General features: G+C 44.8%; 1 protein-coding gene and 1 long non-coding RNA gene across 2 annotated transcripts in view; one reads left to right on the top strand and one right to left on the bottom strand.

Moving 5' to 3' along the window:
• Positions 1-525: 525 nt before the first annotated feature.
• The window catches only part of LOC121655222 (inactive pancreatic lipase-related protein 1-like), a 35864-nt gene continuing 19094 nt past the window's right edge, over positions 526-17295 (bottom strand). The window contains exons 6-13 of the mRNA XM_042009711.1: positions 17012-17120; positions 16588-16707; positions 16391-16507; positions 13531-13649; positions 10354-10483; positions 3187-3301; positions 2819-2986; positions 526-639 (exon numbers count right to left, since the gene is read on the bottom strand). Coding sequence (XP_041865645.1) covers positions 570-639; positions 2819-2986; positions 3187-3301; positions 10354-10483; positions 13531-13649; positions 16391-16507; positions 16588-16707; positions 17012-17120 — 948 coding nt within the window. The 3' untranslated portion in view covers positions 526-569. The remainder of the gene's footprint in view (positions 640-2818; positions 2987-3186; positions 3302-10353; positions 10484-13530; positions 13650-16390; positions 16508-16587; positions 16708-17011; positions 17121-17295) is intronic.
• Positions 14900-15830, top strand: LOC121655233. Its single transcript, XR_006013107.1, has 2 exons — positions 14900-15333; positions 15624-15830. It is a non-coding gene; the product is annotated as an uncharacterized LOC121655233 (long non-coding RNA).

Raw genomic sequence — 17295 nt, 5'->3', positions numbered from 1 at the left:
CACCAAATTAAAAAAAAAAAGTGTAAAAAAATCTATCTGAAATTTTTTTATAGCAGGTTTTGTTAGAGGACATTTTGTCCTACGAACGACTGAAAGGGGGATGTAAATTAAAATGACCTGTAAGAGTTAAGCTTGGAGCATGAAACAACCTTCATGGTGCTTCCAGCAGTTATTGCGCTGCAGTAATGGGTCAGTAAGTTGTCAGGATTTTATTTATCTTTGTGTGATTTTATGTGAATTCTTAGTAAAAACAGCAGATGGATAAATGATGCCTGAAATCAGAATAAGCCTCACTGTTTAACTACCATTATTGTGTTGTTTGTTGGATATTTGTTGTAGATTTGCTGCTTTACAGATAAAAATGAGCCTGAACTCGGAGGAAAAACATATTGTAGGGGAGGTATTTCATCAGCTGTATGTATCTTCATCTCATTTCTATCTTGTAACTTGCTTTGCTTTGGAGCATTGTGGTTGGAGCTGCAACCAGCACAACAGCGCTCAGGTTAAAACAGGACGCCAGAGAAATTTAAATGCAAACTTTAATTAAAACTCCAGAGCGCTGTTTTTGCTTAGGCTTGGCATGGAAGCACAGACTGGATCTTATTCTCAGTCACCCTTCCTGTTCCACAGAAGATGGTTCTGAAAATGAAGAAAAAGACATGAAAGGAGGCGGAAAGATGATGAGACCTTATCACTGAAAATGCATTTTTATCTAAACATCAATTTTCTTTTCTTTTTCTTTTTGTTTTGGTGAATGTTCCTGAACAGCAGTGCTTTCCTCAGGTTTAATCATGAGAAAAGTGTTGAGGATGTGATCAATTAAACTGTCTGTGTGCTTACAATAAGTCATGTTTTAAATAAAAACATCTTTATTTCTAATCCGTGTGAGCACACTTGTGTCACTATGCTAGTATTTACATTAATAAATACTGTTAAAAAAATGTAAAAAAAACCCATAAATAAATAAAAAAAAAACAACAGCTGTTTTCTCACCACTAGAGGGCAGACAGGACTATGCTGCCCTCTAGTGGCCAAAGCTGGCTCCTGTAATTCTGCAACAGCATGAAGCTGAACAGCTCAGCTATGCTTGAAGACCACGAGCCCCCAAACAACGAATCATCAGCTGAAGCTTCTTTAAATCTTATTTAGAAGAATAGTTAGGGGATATGGTTATGAACAGATACTATTCTTACCAGGTTTTAGGTTGGTACACAGAGCTTTTTTTTTTAACAAAAAGGGTTTTACAGAAACACAGGCCCCTCTCCCCCCTGCAATTTTCCATGGAACCAGCAGGAGGCGTATTTGTAACATCAGCTCTACAATAAAGATACAGATGACTTCACATGACTTTAACAAGAAGACTAGTGAGCAGAGAGGCAGGCAGACAACCGTTCATGCTCACACTCATGTTGAGGGTAATTCATAAAATAACATTTATAGTACATACATGTCACTGAAAGGAAACAGGACCTCGTTAGAAAACCCCTGCGGGCACACATCAGGACTCCTCTCAGAAAGACCCCACGGCAGATTTTAAACCAAGAATTTTCCTGCTACAGGTGTAATTAGGATTTTCATAAATATCCCATAAACATAACGCTGACTTTTGTACAGGCCTTGACAGCAGGTTGTGTGTCAGTGACTAGAACCGAGGTCCGAATTCATAAGAACTCCTAGACCATCCTGTCCCAGAGTGCTGCAGAAAAACCCGGTTTCCTGTTAAATCCAGAATTAAACTTAAATTCTTCTCCTCACATATAAAGTTCTTAGTGACCAAGATCCACTGGATCTTAAACATCTCAGAGTTCCCAATTTTCCCATCAGAGCTTCACTCTCGGACTGCAGACCCTCTCTGTGAAACCAGTTCCCAGTCTGGCTTCAGGTATCAGACCCTCTCTGTGGAACCGGCTCCCAGACTGGCTTCAGGTATCAGACCCTCTCTGTGGAACCAGTTCCCAGACTGGCTTCAGGTATCAGGCCCTCTCTGTGGAACCGGCTCCCAGTCTGGCTTCAGGTATCAGACCCTCTCTACCACCCTGATAAATCTTATAGCAAGTCTGGCTTGGTGACCCTGATCCATCCTTTAGTCCTGCTGCTATAGGACGAGGCTGCTGGGGGACGTCTCATGATGCACTGGGCTCCTCTCTGCTGGGGGACGTCCCATGATGCACTGGGCTCCTCTCTGCTGGGGGACGTCCCATGGTGCACTGGACTCCTCTCTGCTGGGGGACGTCCCATGATGCACTGGGCTCCTCTCTGCTGGGGGACGTCTCATGATGCACTGAGCTCCTCTCTGCTGGGGGACGTCCCATGGTGCACTGAGCTCCTCTCTGCTGGGGGACGTCCCATGATGCACTGGGCTCCTCTCTGCTGGGGGACGTCGCATGATGCACTGGGCTCCTCTCTGCTGGGGGACGTCCCATGATGCACTGGGCTCCTCTCTGCTGGGGGACGTCCCATGATGCACTGGGCTCCTCTCTGCTGGGGGACGTCCCATGATGCACTGAGATAACATTGTTGTGAACTGGAGAGGATTGGGAGGCTTCTGACTACAGACCTGGTCTGCCGTGTTTGTGATGATCCCATCTGAAGCATCTTTATGTAGAATTCGTTTCTTACATGAACAAAGTCTCACCCACTTAAATAAAAATCTCTGAAACTAGCACAGCCGTTTCTTCTTGAAGAAAATCTTACAGATAAACTGTTTATCTGCATTTTCTTTCTCTTTCTCTCACATAGCATCCATGAATATGACATACTGCCATACCTTCTCCTTTATTCTACAAATTACATCAGAGAAAACAATAAACAGACTTACATCTTGTTGTCTCTTCCTCTGTGCAGCTCCACCTTCGACGCTCCATATTTAGGCTTCAGGGGGTTGATGATGTGGTTGTTCCACCGAAACTTCACCTCTGTCACTTCACCAACATCCACCTCAGCGTCAAACAGCACATCGTATACCCGTCCAGGAGTCAGAGCTCCCCTGCAGAAAAGGCATGAGGATGATTGGCTCCATCATGACATCGTTTCAACACGCTGCAGTAACTCCGGAGGCGGGATTCCCTTTTATCTATTTTTGAAAAACTTTCCATGCAGAATTTCTGTGGACGTTTGTTGTTATAACTCCTCCGTAGGCTGGAGTTTCTATACAACGCACAAACACACAGAAGAAAGTCTTCTTACAGATGAAGCTGGAACTCCTTGGTGCTTTCCTTTTTTCCAGCAAGTGCTACAAACATGAAGCCGAGGTTTGGCCAGCTGGGACCATCCAAGGTAACCCACACTTTGTAGCTGTAGCCTGAAACGGGAAAAACCTGTGAGCTGAAAATTAAATCTAGCATCATCATCCAATACAAAGCCAGAGTGAAAAATTCACATGTTGTTGATGTTTTTATGGAAGAAGTGTATTTAAAGTTTGTTCCTGCAGCATCTTGTTCTCTTCCATTGAAAGCAAGAAAAATGTCTATTTGTGTTTATGACAAAAACATAATAGGAATTTTCTAGAAAATGTGAAGTGGTAGTAAGACTAACAGCATCTGAGTTTCATCTAACAAGTAGTTAAATCTTCCACACCTTAATGTTAATGGGGATTTACTTCAGATATAGATATGGTTCAGCTTGTTTCAGTTACACTGCAATTCTGATAAATCCACATTTTATTCCCAGTAGAAGATAAACAACACATCAGAGGATGAAACGCAGACGTTTCACCATGTGATGAAAATATGAGCTGATAGTGAATCTGATGGAAAAAGTTGGAACAGGAGCAACAACAGGCTGGAAAAGTACCTGGTACAAACCAGAAACACCTGGAGGAGCATTTGACAACTAATCCGGTTACTTGGCAACAGGTCAGTAACATGACTGGTACAAAAGGAGCATTTCAGAGAGGCAGAGTCTCTCAGATGGAAAGATGGACAGTAGTTCACCAATCTGAGACAAACTGGATCTAAAACAGAACAATTTCAGAAAAATGTTCCTCAGCATAAAATTGTGACGACTTTTAAGATCCACCATCTACAGTGTATAATATCATCTACAGATTCAGAGAATTAAGAGGAATCTCTGTATGCATGGCAGAGATTTTCCTTCCTGGTTCTGATAGAAGTTTCCCTTCCTGGTTCTAGTCCTGATGAAGATTTTCCTTCCTGGTTCTGGTTCTGATGGAGGTTTTCCTTCCTGGTTCTAGTCCTGATGAAGATTTTCCTTCCTGGTTCTGGTTGCGATGGAGATTTTCCTTCCTGATTCTGGTCCTGATGGAGGTTTTCCTTCCTGATTCTGGTCCTGATGGAGGTTTTCCTTCCTGGTTCTGGTTCTGATGGAGGTTTTCCTTCCTGGTTCTAGTCCTGATGAAGATTTTCCTTCCTGGTTCTGGTTCTGATGGAGGTTTTCCTTCCTGGTTCTGGTTCTGGTCCTGATGGAGGTTTTCCTTCCTGGTTCTGGTCCTGATGGAGGATTCCTTCCTGGTTCTGGTTCTGATGGAGGTTTTCCTTCCTGGTTCTAGTCCTGATGAAGATTTTCCTTCCTGGTTCGGGTTGTGATGGAGGTTTTCCTTCCTGGTTCTGGTTCTGATGGAGGTTTTCCTTCCTGGTTCTGGTCCTGATGAAGATTTTCCTTCCTGGTTCTAGTCCCGATGGAGGTTTTCCTTCCTGGTTCTAGTCCTGATGGAGGTTTTCCTTCCTGGTTCTGGTCCTGATGAAGATTTTCCTTCCTGGTTCAGGTTCTGATGGAGGTTTTCCTTCCTGGTTCTGGTGGAGGTTTTCCTTCCTGGTTCTGGTTCTGGTTCTGATGGAGGTTTTCCTTCCTGGTTCTGGTCCTGCTGGAGGTTTTCCTTCCTGGTTCTGGTTGTGATGGAGGGTATCCTTCCTGATTCTAGTCCTGATGAAGATTTTCCTTCCTGGTTCTGGTTGTGATGGAGGGTATCCTTCCTGGTTCTGGTTGTGATGAAGGTTTTCCTTCCTGGTTCTGGTTCTGATGGAGGGTTCCTTCCTGGTTCTGGTCCTGATGGAGGTTTTCTTTCCTGGTTCTGGTTCTGATTGAGTTTTTCCTTCCTGGTTCTGGTCCTGATGAAGATTTTCCTTCCTGGTTCAGGTTCTGATGGAGGTTTTCCTTCCTGGTTCTAGTCCTGATGAAGATTTTCCTTCCTGGTTCAGGTTCTGATGGAGGTTTTCCTTCCTGGTTCTGGTCCTGGTGGGGGGTGTTCCTTCCTGGTTCTGGTTCTGGTTCTGATGAAGGTTTTCCTTCCTGATTCTGGTCCTCATGGAGTATTCCTTCCTGGTTCTGGTTCTGATGGAGGTTTTCCTTCCTGGTTCTAGTCCTGATGAAGATTTTCCTTCCTGGTTCTGGTTCTGATGGAGGTTTTCCTTCCTGGTTCTGGTCCTGAAGGAGGTTTTCCTTCCTGGTTTTGGTCCTGATGGAGGTTTTCCTTTCTGGTTTTGGTTCTGATGGAGGTTTTCCTTCCTGGTTCTAGTCCTGATGGAGGTTTTCCTTCCTGGTTCTAGTCCTGATGAAGATTTTCCTTCCTGGTTCAGGTTCTGATGGAGGTTTTCCTTCCTGGTTCTGGTGGAGGTTTTCCTCCCTGGTTCTGGTTCTGGTTCTGATGGAGGTTTTCCTTCCTGGTTCTGGTCCTGCTGGAGGTTTTCCTTCCTGGTTCTGGTTCTGGTCCTGATGGAGGTTTTCCTTCCTGATTCTTGTCCTGATGAAGATTTTCCTTCCTGGTTCTGGTTGTGATGGAGGGTATCCTTCCTGGTTCTGGTTGTGATGAAGGTTTTCCTTCCTGGTTCTGGTTCTGATGGAGGGTTCCTTCCTGGTTTTGGTCCTGATGGAGGTTTTCTTTCCTGGTTCTGGTTCTGATTGAGTTTTTCCTTCCTGGTTCTGGTCCTGATGAAGATTTTCCTTCCTGGTTCAGGTTCTGATGGAGGTTTTCCTTCCTGGTTCTAGTCCTGATGAAGATTTTCCTTCCTGGTTCAGGTTCTGATGGAGGTTTTCCTTCCTGGTTCTGGTCCTGGTGGAGTTGTTCCTTCCTGGTTCTGGTTCTGGTTCTGATGAAGGTTTTCCTTCCTGATTCTGGTCCTCATGGAGTATTCCTTCCTGGTTCTGGTTCTGATGGAGGTTTTCCTTCCTGGTTCTAGTCCTGATGAAGATTTACCTTCCTGGTTCTGGTCCTGATGGAGGTTTTCCTTCCTGGTTCTGGTCCTGGTGGAGGTGTTCCTTCATGGTTCTGGTTCTGGTTCTGATGGAGGTTTTCCTTCCTGATTCTGGTGCTGATGGAGAATTCCTTCCTGGTTCTGGTTCTGATGGAGGTTTTCCTTCCTGGTTCTACTCCTGATGCAGATTTTCCTTCCTGGTTCTGGTTGTGATGGAGGTTTTCCTTCCTGGTTCTAGTCCTGATGAAGATTTACCTTCCTGGTTCTGGTCCTGATGGAGGTTTTCCTTCCTGGTTCTGGTCCTGGTGGAGGTGTTCCTTCATGGTTCTGGTTCTGGTTCTGATGGAGGTTTTCCTTCCTGATTCTGGTGCTGATGGAGAATTCCTTCCTGGTTCTGGTTCTGATAGAGGTTTTCCTTCCTGGTTCTAGTCCTGATGGAGGTTTTCCTTCCTGGTTCTGGTTCTGATGGAGGTTTTCCTTCCTGGTTCTAGTCCTGATGAAGATTTTCCTTCCTGTTTCTAGTCCTGATGGAGGTATTCCTTCCTGGTTCTAGTCCTGATGAAGATTTTCCTTCCTGGTTCGGGTTGTGATGGAGGTTTTCCTTCCTGGTTCTGGTTCTGATGGAGGTTTTCCTTCCTGGTTCTGGTCCTGATGAAGATTTTCCTTCCTGGTTCTAGTCCCGATGGAGGTTTTCCTTCCTGGTTCTAGTCCTGATGGAGGTTTTCCTTCCTGGTTCTGGTCCTGATGAAGATTTTCCTTCCTGGTTCAGGTTCTGATGGAGGTTTTCCTTCCTGGTTCTGGTGGAGGTTTTCCTTCCTGGTTCTGGTTCTGGTTCTGATGGAGGTTTTCCTTCCTGGTTCTGGTCCTGCTGGAGGTTTTCCTTCCTGGTTCTGGTTCTGGTCCTGATGGAGGTTTTCCTTCCTGATTCTAGTCCTGATGAAGATTTTCCTTCCTGGTTCTGGTTGTGATGGAGGGTATCCTTCCTGGTTCTGGTTGTGATGAAGGTTTTCCTTCCTGGTTCTGGTTCTGATGGAGGGTTCCTTCCTGGTTTTGGTCCTGATGGAGGTTTTCTTTCCTGGTTCTGGTTCTGATTGAGTTTTTCCTTCCTGGTTCTGGTCCTGATGAAGATTTTCCTTCCTGGTCCAGATTCTGATGGAGGTTTTCCTTCCTGGTTCTAGTCCTGATGAAGATTTTCCTTCCTGGTTCAGGTTCTGATGGAGGTTTTCCTTCCTGGTTCTGGTCCTGGTGGAGTTGTTCCTTCCTGGTTCTGGTTCTGGTTCTGATGAAGGTTTTCCTTCCTGATTCTGGTCCTCATGGAGTATTCCTTCCTGGTTCTGGTTCTGATGGAGGTTTTCCTTCCTGGTTCTAGTCCTGATGAAGATTTACCTTCCTGGTTCTGGTCCTGATGGAGGTTTTCCTTCCTGGTTCTGGTCCTGGTGGAGGTGTTCCTTCATGGTTCTGGTTCTGGTTCTGATGGAGGTTTTCCTTCCTGATTCTGGTGCTGATGGAGATTTTCCTTCCTGGTTCTGGTTCTGATGGAGGTTTTCCTTCCTGGTTCTACTCCTGATGCAGATTTTCCTTCCTGGTTCTGGTTGTGATGGAGGTTTTCCTTCCTGGTTCTGGTTCTGATAGAGGTTTTCCTTCCTGGTTCTAGTCCTGATGGAGGTTTTCCTTCCTGGTTCTGGTTCTGATGGAGGTTTTCCTTCCTGGTTCTAGTCCTGATGAAGATTTTCCTTCCTGTTTCTAGTCCCGATGGAGGTATTCCTTCCTGGTTCTGGTTGTGATGGAGGTTTTCCTTCTTGGTTCTAGTCCTGATGAAGATTTTCCTTCCTGTTTCTAGTCCCGATGGAGGTATTCCTTCCTGGTTCTGGTTGTGATGGAGGTTTTCCTTCCTGGTTCTGGTTATGATGGAGGTTTTCCTTCCTGGTTCTGGTTGTGATGCAGGTTTTCCTTCCTGGTTCTGATTCTGATGGAGTTTTCCTTCCTGGTTCTAGTCCTGATGAAGATTTTCCTTCCTGGTTCTGGTTGTGATGGAGGTTTTCCTTCCTGGTTCTGGTCCTGATGGAGGTTTTCCTTCCTGGTTCTGGTCCTGAAGGAGGTTTTCCTTCCTGGTTCTGATTCTGATGGAGTTTTCCTTCCTGGTTCTAGTCCTGATGAAGATTTTCCTTCCTGGTTCTGGTTGTGATGGAGGTTTTCCTTCCTGGTTCTGGTCCTGATGGAGGTTTTCCTTCCTGGTTCTGGTCCTGAAGGAGGTTTTCCTTCCTGGTTCTGGTCCTGGTGGAGGTTTTCCTTCCTGGTTCTAGTCCTGATGAAGATTTAACCTTCCTGGTTCTGGTCCTGATGGAGATGTTCCTTCCTGGTTCTGGTCCTGAAGGAGGTTTTCCTTCCTGGTTTTGGTCCTGATGGAGGTTTTCCTTCCTGGTTGTAGTCCTGATGAAGATTTAACCTTCCTGGTTCTGGTCGTGATGGAGATGTTCCCTCCTGGTTCTGGTCCTGAAGGAGATTTTCCTTCCTGGTTTTGGTCCTGATGGAGGTTTTCCTTCCTGGTTCTGGTTCTGATGGAGGTTTTCCTTCCTGGTTCTGGTTCTGATGGAGGTTTTCCTTCCTGGTTCTGGTCCTGATGAAGATTTTCCTTCCTGGTTCAGGTTCTGATGGAGGTTTTTCTTCCTGGTTCTGGTCCTGGTGGAGGTTTTCCTTCCTGGTTCTGGTTCTGATGGAGGTTTTCCTTCCTGGTTCTAGTCCTGATGAAGATTTTCCTTCCTAGTTCTGGTTCTGATGGAGGTTTTCCTTCCTGATTCTGGTCCTGATGGAGGTTTTCCTTCCTGGTTCTGGTTCTGATGGAGGTTTTCCTTCCTGGTTCTACTCCTGATGCAGATTTTCCTTCCTGGTTCTGGTTGTGATGGAGGTTTTCCTTCCTGGTTCTGGTTCTGATGAAGATCCTCCTTCCTGGTTCTGGTTGTGATGGAGGTTTTACTTCCTGGTTCTGGTTCTGATGGAGGTTTTCCTTCCTGGTTCTGGTTGTGATGCAGGTTTTCCTTCCTGGTTCTGATTCTGATGGAATTTTCCTTCCTGGTTCTAGTCCTGATGAAGATTTGCCTTCCTGGTTCTGGTTGTGATGGAGGTTTTCCTTCCTGGTTCTGGTCCTGATGGAGGTTTTCCTTCCTGGTTCTGGTCCTGAAGGAGGTTTTCCTTCCTGGTTTTGGTCCTGGTGGAGGTTTTCCTTCCTGGTTGTGGTCCGAAAGGAGGTTTTCCTTCCTGGTTCTGGTTCTGATGGAGGTTTTCCTTCCTGGTTCTGGTTGTGATGGAGGTTTTCCTTCCTGGTTCTGGTCCTGATGGAGGTTTTCCTTCCTGGTTCTGGTTCTGATGGAGGTTTTCCTTCCCGGTTTTGGTCCTGAAGGAGGTTTTCCTTCCCAGTTTTGGTCCTGATGGAGGTTTTCCTTCCTGGTTCTGGTTCTGATGGAGGTTTTCCTTCCTGGTTTTGGTCCTGATGGAGGTTTTCCTTCTTGGTTCTGTGTCTGATGGAGGTTTTCCTTCCTGGTTCTGGTCCCGAGGGAGGACTGATTCAAAAAGATCTGGTCCCATCCTTAGCCAGATTATTATGGACTGGTTTCTATGAACACAGCTATTATAAACTGGACTGACGTGGTTTTTTTGTTTGTTTGTTTGTTTTGAGATGACTTGTTGTGAATTGGTGATGTTGAACTAAATCTGAATTGAATTAAACTGAAATCAGCTCATTTGTCATGAAATGGTAAAATGTCTGCGTCTCAGCATCTGACATGTTCTTTATGTTTTACCGGGAATAAATTATGAGCTGATGAGATCTGGAAACCAACCTGTTTTTATGTACATGCAGCTTGTAAACACTGAGTCTGTAGTCATCATGCATATGTTTTGATTTCCATGTTTTTTATAGTCTCTTGCTGTCTAAAATTTTTAGATTAAAACTTGAAAATTGTGAAAGTTTTATCTATAAAAATGTGGTATTAATAAAGTTTCAGCAGAAAATTATTTTAATTTTTCTCTGGACTGAAAATATTACTTGGAATTCTGATTTTGACCAAAGTTAAAATCCTGAAAGACATCTCAGCTGGAAATAAGGGCGTTCCTTCTGAACAATGTGGACATTTTTGTTGCCCTTCACAGTGAAATCTAAGCAGTCACACTTATATTTTTACCAGGACAAGGAGAAGGGGGGACTCACGGCTGAAAGGCTTTGATCTACCGGTGTTGAGGAAGTACTTTGTCTTTGAAATGCCATCAGTCAAAGGGAACTTGTCAGCATTGTGGCCCATCAGGGGACACTGGCTGTCTGCACATGGGAAACACTTTCCCTGTGAAGGCGAGAACACAATGAGATGTGAGGAATGATTTCACCCTGGTACTGAATGCAAATCTCCTCCTGTCAATGAACAGTCACTTAGATAAATTAGAAAATGATATCCGAAGACTTTTCAACCTACGGCTTCTGAAACGTAAATATGAAGGTGGTGAATGTCCCTGAGTGTAAAAGTCAGTTACTCAGAGGGAACAGGCTGACTGTCAGCTACAGGAAAAGCTGTAGGAATAACACCAGAGGGCGTTTATCCGGTGAGCGACAAGGAGGCGCAGTCATCTTCTGCAGGGACAGTCACATGAGGTCATTCTTGGCACTCCCCGGGCCTCCTTTGATCGGGACATGTGTCCAAAGAGGGGATAAACTGTCATTAACGCCGACAGCTGCAGATACAAGTGCTCTCCATGGAAGATGTGAGGGAAGCCCATCCACAGCGCTCCATGTGCCACAACAAAAAGTCCAGTCTTGCTGAATCAACTTCTAAAAGCAAAGAAATGGTTTGCAGCCATATCAATGTCATGCAGCAGCGACAGGTGGCGGCATGAGACATCATGGTGGAGGAGTGGGCCCCTTCTCATCCGAGCCCCTCTGGGCCTTTCCTGAGCCGATCTGAGGGGCCAGGCTGACTTTAAAAACCCCATCCACCAGAAACCTTTACTGGGTAACGTTTTATGTCCAAATTCAGCCCTATTCTCGACAACCAAAACAAATGTATTAGAAAATTTTGGTATGATGTTAGTGAGAAACAATTTCAATACAACTGTAATTTTACTTTTTTTTTTTTTTTTTTTTTTAACTTTATCCCCTATTTTTCAATTTATTAATGTTTTCTTCTCTTTATTTTTTTTAAATTAATCAACAGAAATATAAACACAGAAATAGATAAAACAGAACAAACTGTGATTCGTATAGCGACTGTTTCTGCATTACAGAAAGCTGTTGTGTTTTATCTCATCATTTAATTTGTTGGTGCTCGTCAGACCTGCAACACTTTCTAGAAGCAAGTTTGGACTGAAGCAGTTTCATTCTGAATGTCAGGGACTAAAGGCTGACGATGCCAGCCTGTGATCATCAGATGGCACTGATTCGGGGTCGGATCAGGGTTCTGTGATGTAAGGGGTCAGTTTTGTAATGGTACGGGGTCGGATCGGGGTTCTGTGATGGTACAGGGTCGATTTTGTGATGGTACGGGGTCAGATCAGGGTTCTGTGATGTAAGGGGTCGGTTTTGTGATGGTACGGGGTCGGATCAGGGTTCTGTGATGGTACGGGGTCGGATCGGGGTTCTGTGATGGTACGGGGTCGAATCGGGGTTCTGTGATGGTACGGGGTCGGATTGGAGTTCTGTGATGGTACAGCGTCGAATCGGGGTTCTGTGATGGTACGGGGTGGGATCGGGGTTCTGTGATGGTACGGGGTCGGATCGGGGTTCTGTGATGGTACGGGGTCGGATCGGGGTTCTGTGATGGTACGGGGTCGGATCGGGGTTCTGTGATGGTACGGGGTCGGATTGGAGTTCTGTGATGGTACAGCGTCGAATCGGGGTTCTGTGATGGTACGGGGTGGGATCGGGGTTCTGTGATGGTACGGGGTGGGATCGGGGTTCTGTGATGGTACGGGGTCGGATCGGGGTTCTGTGATGGTACGGGGTCGGATCGGGGTTCTGTGATGGTACGGGGTCGGATCGGGGTTCTGTGATGGTACAGGGTCGGATCGGGGTTCTGTGATGGTACGGGGTCGAATCGGGGTTCTGTGATGGTACGGGGTCGGATCGGGGTTCTGTGATGGTACGGGGTCGAATCGGGGTTCTGTGATGGTACGGGGTCGGATCGGGGTTCTGTGATGGTACGGGGTCGAATCGGGGTTCTGTGATGGTACGGGGTGGGATCGGGGTTCTGTGATGGTACGGGGTCGGATCGGGGTTCTGTGATGGTACGGGGTCGGATCGGGGTTCTGTGATGGTACGGGGTCGGATCGGGGTTCTGTGATGGTACGGGGTCGGATCGGGGTTCTGTGATGGTACGGGGTCGAATCGGGGTTCTGTGATGGTACGGGGTCGGATCGGGGTTCTGTGATGGTACGGGGTCGGATCGGGGTTCTGTGATGGTACGGGGTCGGATCGGGGTTCTGTGATGGTACGGGGTCGAATCGGGGTTCTGTGATGGTACGGGGTCGGATCGGGGTTCTGTGATGGTACAGGGTCGGATCGGAACTGGACTATGACAACCCTGTACTGGCGCCCACATAAAACATGTTTGCAGAAAGAACAAAGTGAATGAAACTCTTTATTTCTCTGTGTCCTCAGTACAACGTGTAAATGGCTGCATAAAAAGTGCCATATGTGTTACAGTTCCAGCTTGTTTTGGAAGCTGTGTGTAGTCAGGGCCACCACACCACCAAAAATCCATCTATTCTAAAAACAAAAACAAGTTTCTGACTTTTTTTTTAAATACTAGTTATTCAGTTGTCTATGTACTTTAACTTAAACAGACAGGACACTGAAATAGTGGTTTTATTCTTAATCATTTCTGATCATTTTCTCTCACTGAGTTTGAACACAACCTATAACTGAAACACATCAGTGGACCATCTTCGGGCTGTACAGAAGTCTGCAGCATGGATTTTAACTTGCTCCCAGAAAAGAGCACATATCACTCTGTTTCTGGCATCTCTCCACTGGTTACCCTAAAAATACTGGTCCTGACTTTTAGAGCTCCATGTGGTCTGGCTGTGTGGTCTTCAGATCGGAGGTTACAGTTCCTTTCAGGCAGTGACGCCCGGATTGCTGAATGGGCTGCCTCTTTCTTTGAGATGTCTACATTCTGTTGGTTTATTTAAAAAGCAGTGGAAAACAGTTTTATTCAAACAGGTTTTTTAGTTAAACGAGGGTTTTCTGACTGTGTATGTGGCATGTGGATTTTTTCTTATTGTAAAGCACTTTGTGATTTTTTTCTGTGAAAGGTGCTGTATAAATAAGATTTCCTCCCTTCCGTTACCATTTCTGGTTCCACTCTGAGCAGGTTCAGGAAAGTAAAGAAAGACTTACATCAGCGAAGCTTTTCTTATCTGAGCAGGGGAATCCAACAAAGCCTCCGGATTTACTAATACTTTCTATGTAGTACTCATAGGCTCGAGCATGGTTGCAGACGTCAAACCTCGAGGTACCTGAAAACAGATAAAAAAAGGAGTGAGAAGGATGTGTGAACGAAGGGCAAAAGATCTGAATAAAGAATAAATTCTCACATTTAAATAAAGACGAGCCGATGATGTAATGAGAGGTTATTTTATATTCTGGTCATATTCAGGGTCTGCAGAGCTACAAAGATCTCACAGCTAGATTTGAATTAGTTATTTGAATCTTTGTATTTTTGCTGATGAGCATAAACTGTGTAATTTGTTTAGAATAACATATTTCATCAGATGTTTGATTGCATCCTCCAACACATTCTCTTTTTTGCAGAATTTACTTTGAGGGCCTTAAAATGTTAATGTTTCACTGTACCATCAATTTGATGTCCTGCGTATGCATGGACGTGTTGGGCCCAGATAGCAGGCACATTTTGGCCTAATCCTGGCTACTTTTGGGACTTATGGTTCAGTTACGGGCCTGGCAAGTGGGCCAGATGTGGTCCAGATATGAGGAGCCGGCCTAAACACTGATTACAGCACTTTCTTTGTGTGGTGGTCAAGTCACTGAGTTTTGGCCTCATCACTCACATGGAGTCAGCACCATAAGTCAAGGTCAAATGGACCTAACAAAGCTGTAGACGTGGGCCAAAATTTGGCCAAATATCTGGGAGGAGACTGTTTTAGAAAATCAGCTTTTTGTGTCAGGAAGACATTGAAGAACACTGATGGTGACGATGGAGTCAGAGAAAGAAAGACATAAAAAAAGGCTCATGGCTGCATTTGTTTTCTCTTTCAGTTCAGGGAATTCACCAGGAACTCCAACACCTCCAGCTATGCAGCGTGGGCTCCCATTCACACCCGACCACCCCAGTCCCACCCACCCCCTTAACTCCAGACCCCCGGCATGGCACCAATGCTGCCACTTGATCCTGGCTGCTCAGCGGCACATTTCAGAGGAAGGCCGTCGTCATCCTTTTTAGAAGATCTCAGGTCCAGCTGGAATAACTGGCCGGGGTTTCTTTAAGATTTTTCCATTGGGACAACTCCAATGTTCCACAGGGCGCTCACTCTGCATTGTTCAGTCGTGTGGTTGAGGAAATATGAGTCATTGTATTCGTAATGACTGCAATGAAGCCTGATGTCAGCTTGAGATCACTTGATATGCCGTGTGGAAATCAGAGGTCACATCATCCGCTTACATCAATGTTAATGTTTAGTTCATTTCATTTCCCCCTGACTCTGGATCATGATGAGTTGGACTTAAAATTTCAGTGTGAATGATGTTTTAAATTTTGTTTCAACACAGTTTTTAATATAAAGATGGAAGAGGAAGTGATGTAAAGATGTCAGATCATTACCTAATCTGAATGTCCAAGAACAACTGGGGTTAGTTGATAAATCACACGAAAAGATGAAAACATGCCAGTTTAGAGATCTGCTCCACAGTTTCATCTAAATTCATCACACTAAATTACTCCACATATCCCTCAGTTTATTAATATTTATATATACAGAGAGTCATGGAGGCAGCAGAGTGCTGACCTGCCCTCTCTGCAGGACTTTTACACCAGACCTGCTGGATCTTCCAGGACTCTACCAGCCCAGAAACTGTTCCGGCTGCTGAACTCAGGCAGATGGTTCTGCAGCCTGAGAACCAAAACATAGACCCTCAACCATGCTCCACAATCTGAAATAGCCCCGCCATCACATCAGCCACTATGTAAGCTAAATAATTTGTTTTTTATTATTTTATTTTTTTTACTATTACCATTAATTATTGCTACTTAGCAGCTTTTATACTTGCACAGTCTGCAGAGAGACTCAGGTTACATTTAACTGCTCTATTTGTATTTTTATATCCTCTTTTAAACATTTTCTACTATTATTGTTATTCTGTGTTGCATTTTCTTTTTGTTGTATTTCTCCGAGAAAAATCCATCTTCATTAATTTGGTTGGTTTGTGTGTTTCATTCATTTATTATCTTTACTGTCTTTCTTCACTTCTTCAAGTATCTTTCCATCCAGGTACCTTCAGCTTCAAAACCCCAAGACATCTTCCACCCTTCCTGTTTTCCTACAGATTCTCCAGTGAGGAGGTCACCCTCTTCCTCCCCCACCTCACCAGGAGACACAGCAAGGACATCATCATGTTAGTTTGTGAAGGGTTTCATTCTGGTTGAATCCTACCTTTTCAGAGTAAGAAATGGTTTTCTTTAACTCGGGTTTCTCCGCTGTTTTCAAATTGTTGGATTCAACTGCTGCTTTTGAAACCATCTTTTCTGGAGACATGAACATGTTGTTGGTCTTAAAGAGTTTTCATTTTTACTCTTGACCCTGTTTTCATTATACGCCAGCTTTGGGATCAGTTTTCAGTAAGTAAACTATTTCCTTTCACAGTTTGTCTGATGACATCAAATTTATTTCCCTTTCTAATCAGACGTCCCGCTGCAGCCTGTTTAACTTAAAGATGTCAAAGACTGCTTGCTCCTCTTTCTTCTCTCTGTTCTCAGAATGTCAGAAATCTAGACCATTCTTTAAACTAGAGAAAGACGTGACCACAGGAGTCCAGTCCAATGCTGATCAATTTCAGCAAATTACCAACCAAAAGCTGGTTTTCCTCTATCAGACCTCAATAAACGTCTTCATGGCTTCATCATCTATAGATTACTGTCATTCTAAGTACTATATACGCTTTACTAGTTAAAGTAAGATTCTGCAGCACTGGATGTGAAGCAATGGAGTGCAAAATAAAATGTGATTTGATTAAATGATCTCACCGTCCCAAATGGAGTCCAGGTCATTGGAAAGGCCTGTGTTAGCGGAGCAACCAGGCATCAGTTCCCCTCCGTTGGGGTAAAAGTCAATGTGACCCACATACTCTGTCATCCCCAAACCTGACAAGCAGAAGAAGCAGAAATCCAACAGGTTCAGTCACATGATGTCTCAGTAAGAAGACTTCCTCAGTGATACGCACCGAGTTTGGACTCGAAGGGACGGCTGTCTGTATGAATGACATCCACCAAGGCAGCGTCGCTGGTGTCCAGACGCACAGAAGCGTCAGTGCCTTGGAAGTACGGCTCAGCTGGATCCAGTCCTGAACAGAAAAAGATCACTTTCAAGCAAGAAGCTCTTCAGGATTCAGATTCCATCCCAGCCTGTGGGGTGAAATCATCTAAAGTCTGAACGGTAACTTTAATGAGAATGGTAGAAAGTTTGGCTACTACTGAGTCAGTGTTACTCCGTCAACCAGCTGCTAGTAATTAATGTTGTTCAGGATTGCTGATGAATATTTAAGAAGTTTGTTTTGAAACCACGAAGCAGTTTTTGCCCCCCCCTAAACTAGATGATAGAAATAAGATTAGAACGTGAGGCAGCTAATAATCCTGCAGCAGGTCTACCTGAGATCCGGGCCAGACCAGGAATTCTGCTTGCAGCCTCTCCAGCAGCGTGAGCTCCCACGCTGTGTCCGATAATGTGGAACTTATCAGCAGTCTGCTGGAAGTGGTCCTGCAGCGTGTAACATGTTGGTTAATGACACTAATGACGGTGTCCAGTTTACATGAGGATCAGCAGTAATATTAAACATTTCTCGTGTAATTAAACATGAATTCTAGTTGTCTTCTGAAATGACCCAAACTCCAGGGAAAGAGAAGGAAGCAGCTGATCTGTGTTAAAATCAGAG

Source organism: Melanotaenia boesemani, chromosome 16 (assembly GCF_017639745.1).
Source record: "Melanotaenia boesemani isolate fMelBoe1 chromosome 16, fMelBoe1.pri, whole genome shotgun sequence".
Taxonomy (NCBI): Eukaryota; Metazoa; Chordata; class Actinopteri; order Atheriniformes; family Melanotaeniidae; genus Melanotaenia; species Melanotaenia boesemani.
This window is presented reverse-complemented; position numbering and strand designations above follow the sequence as displayed.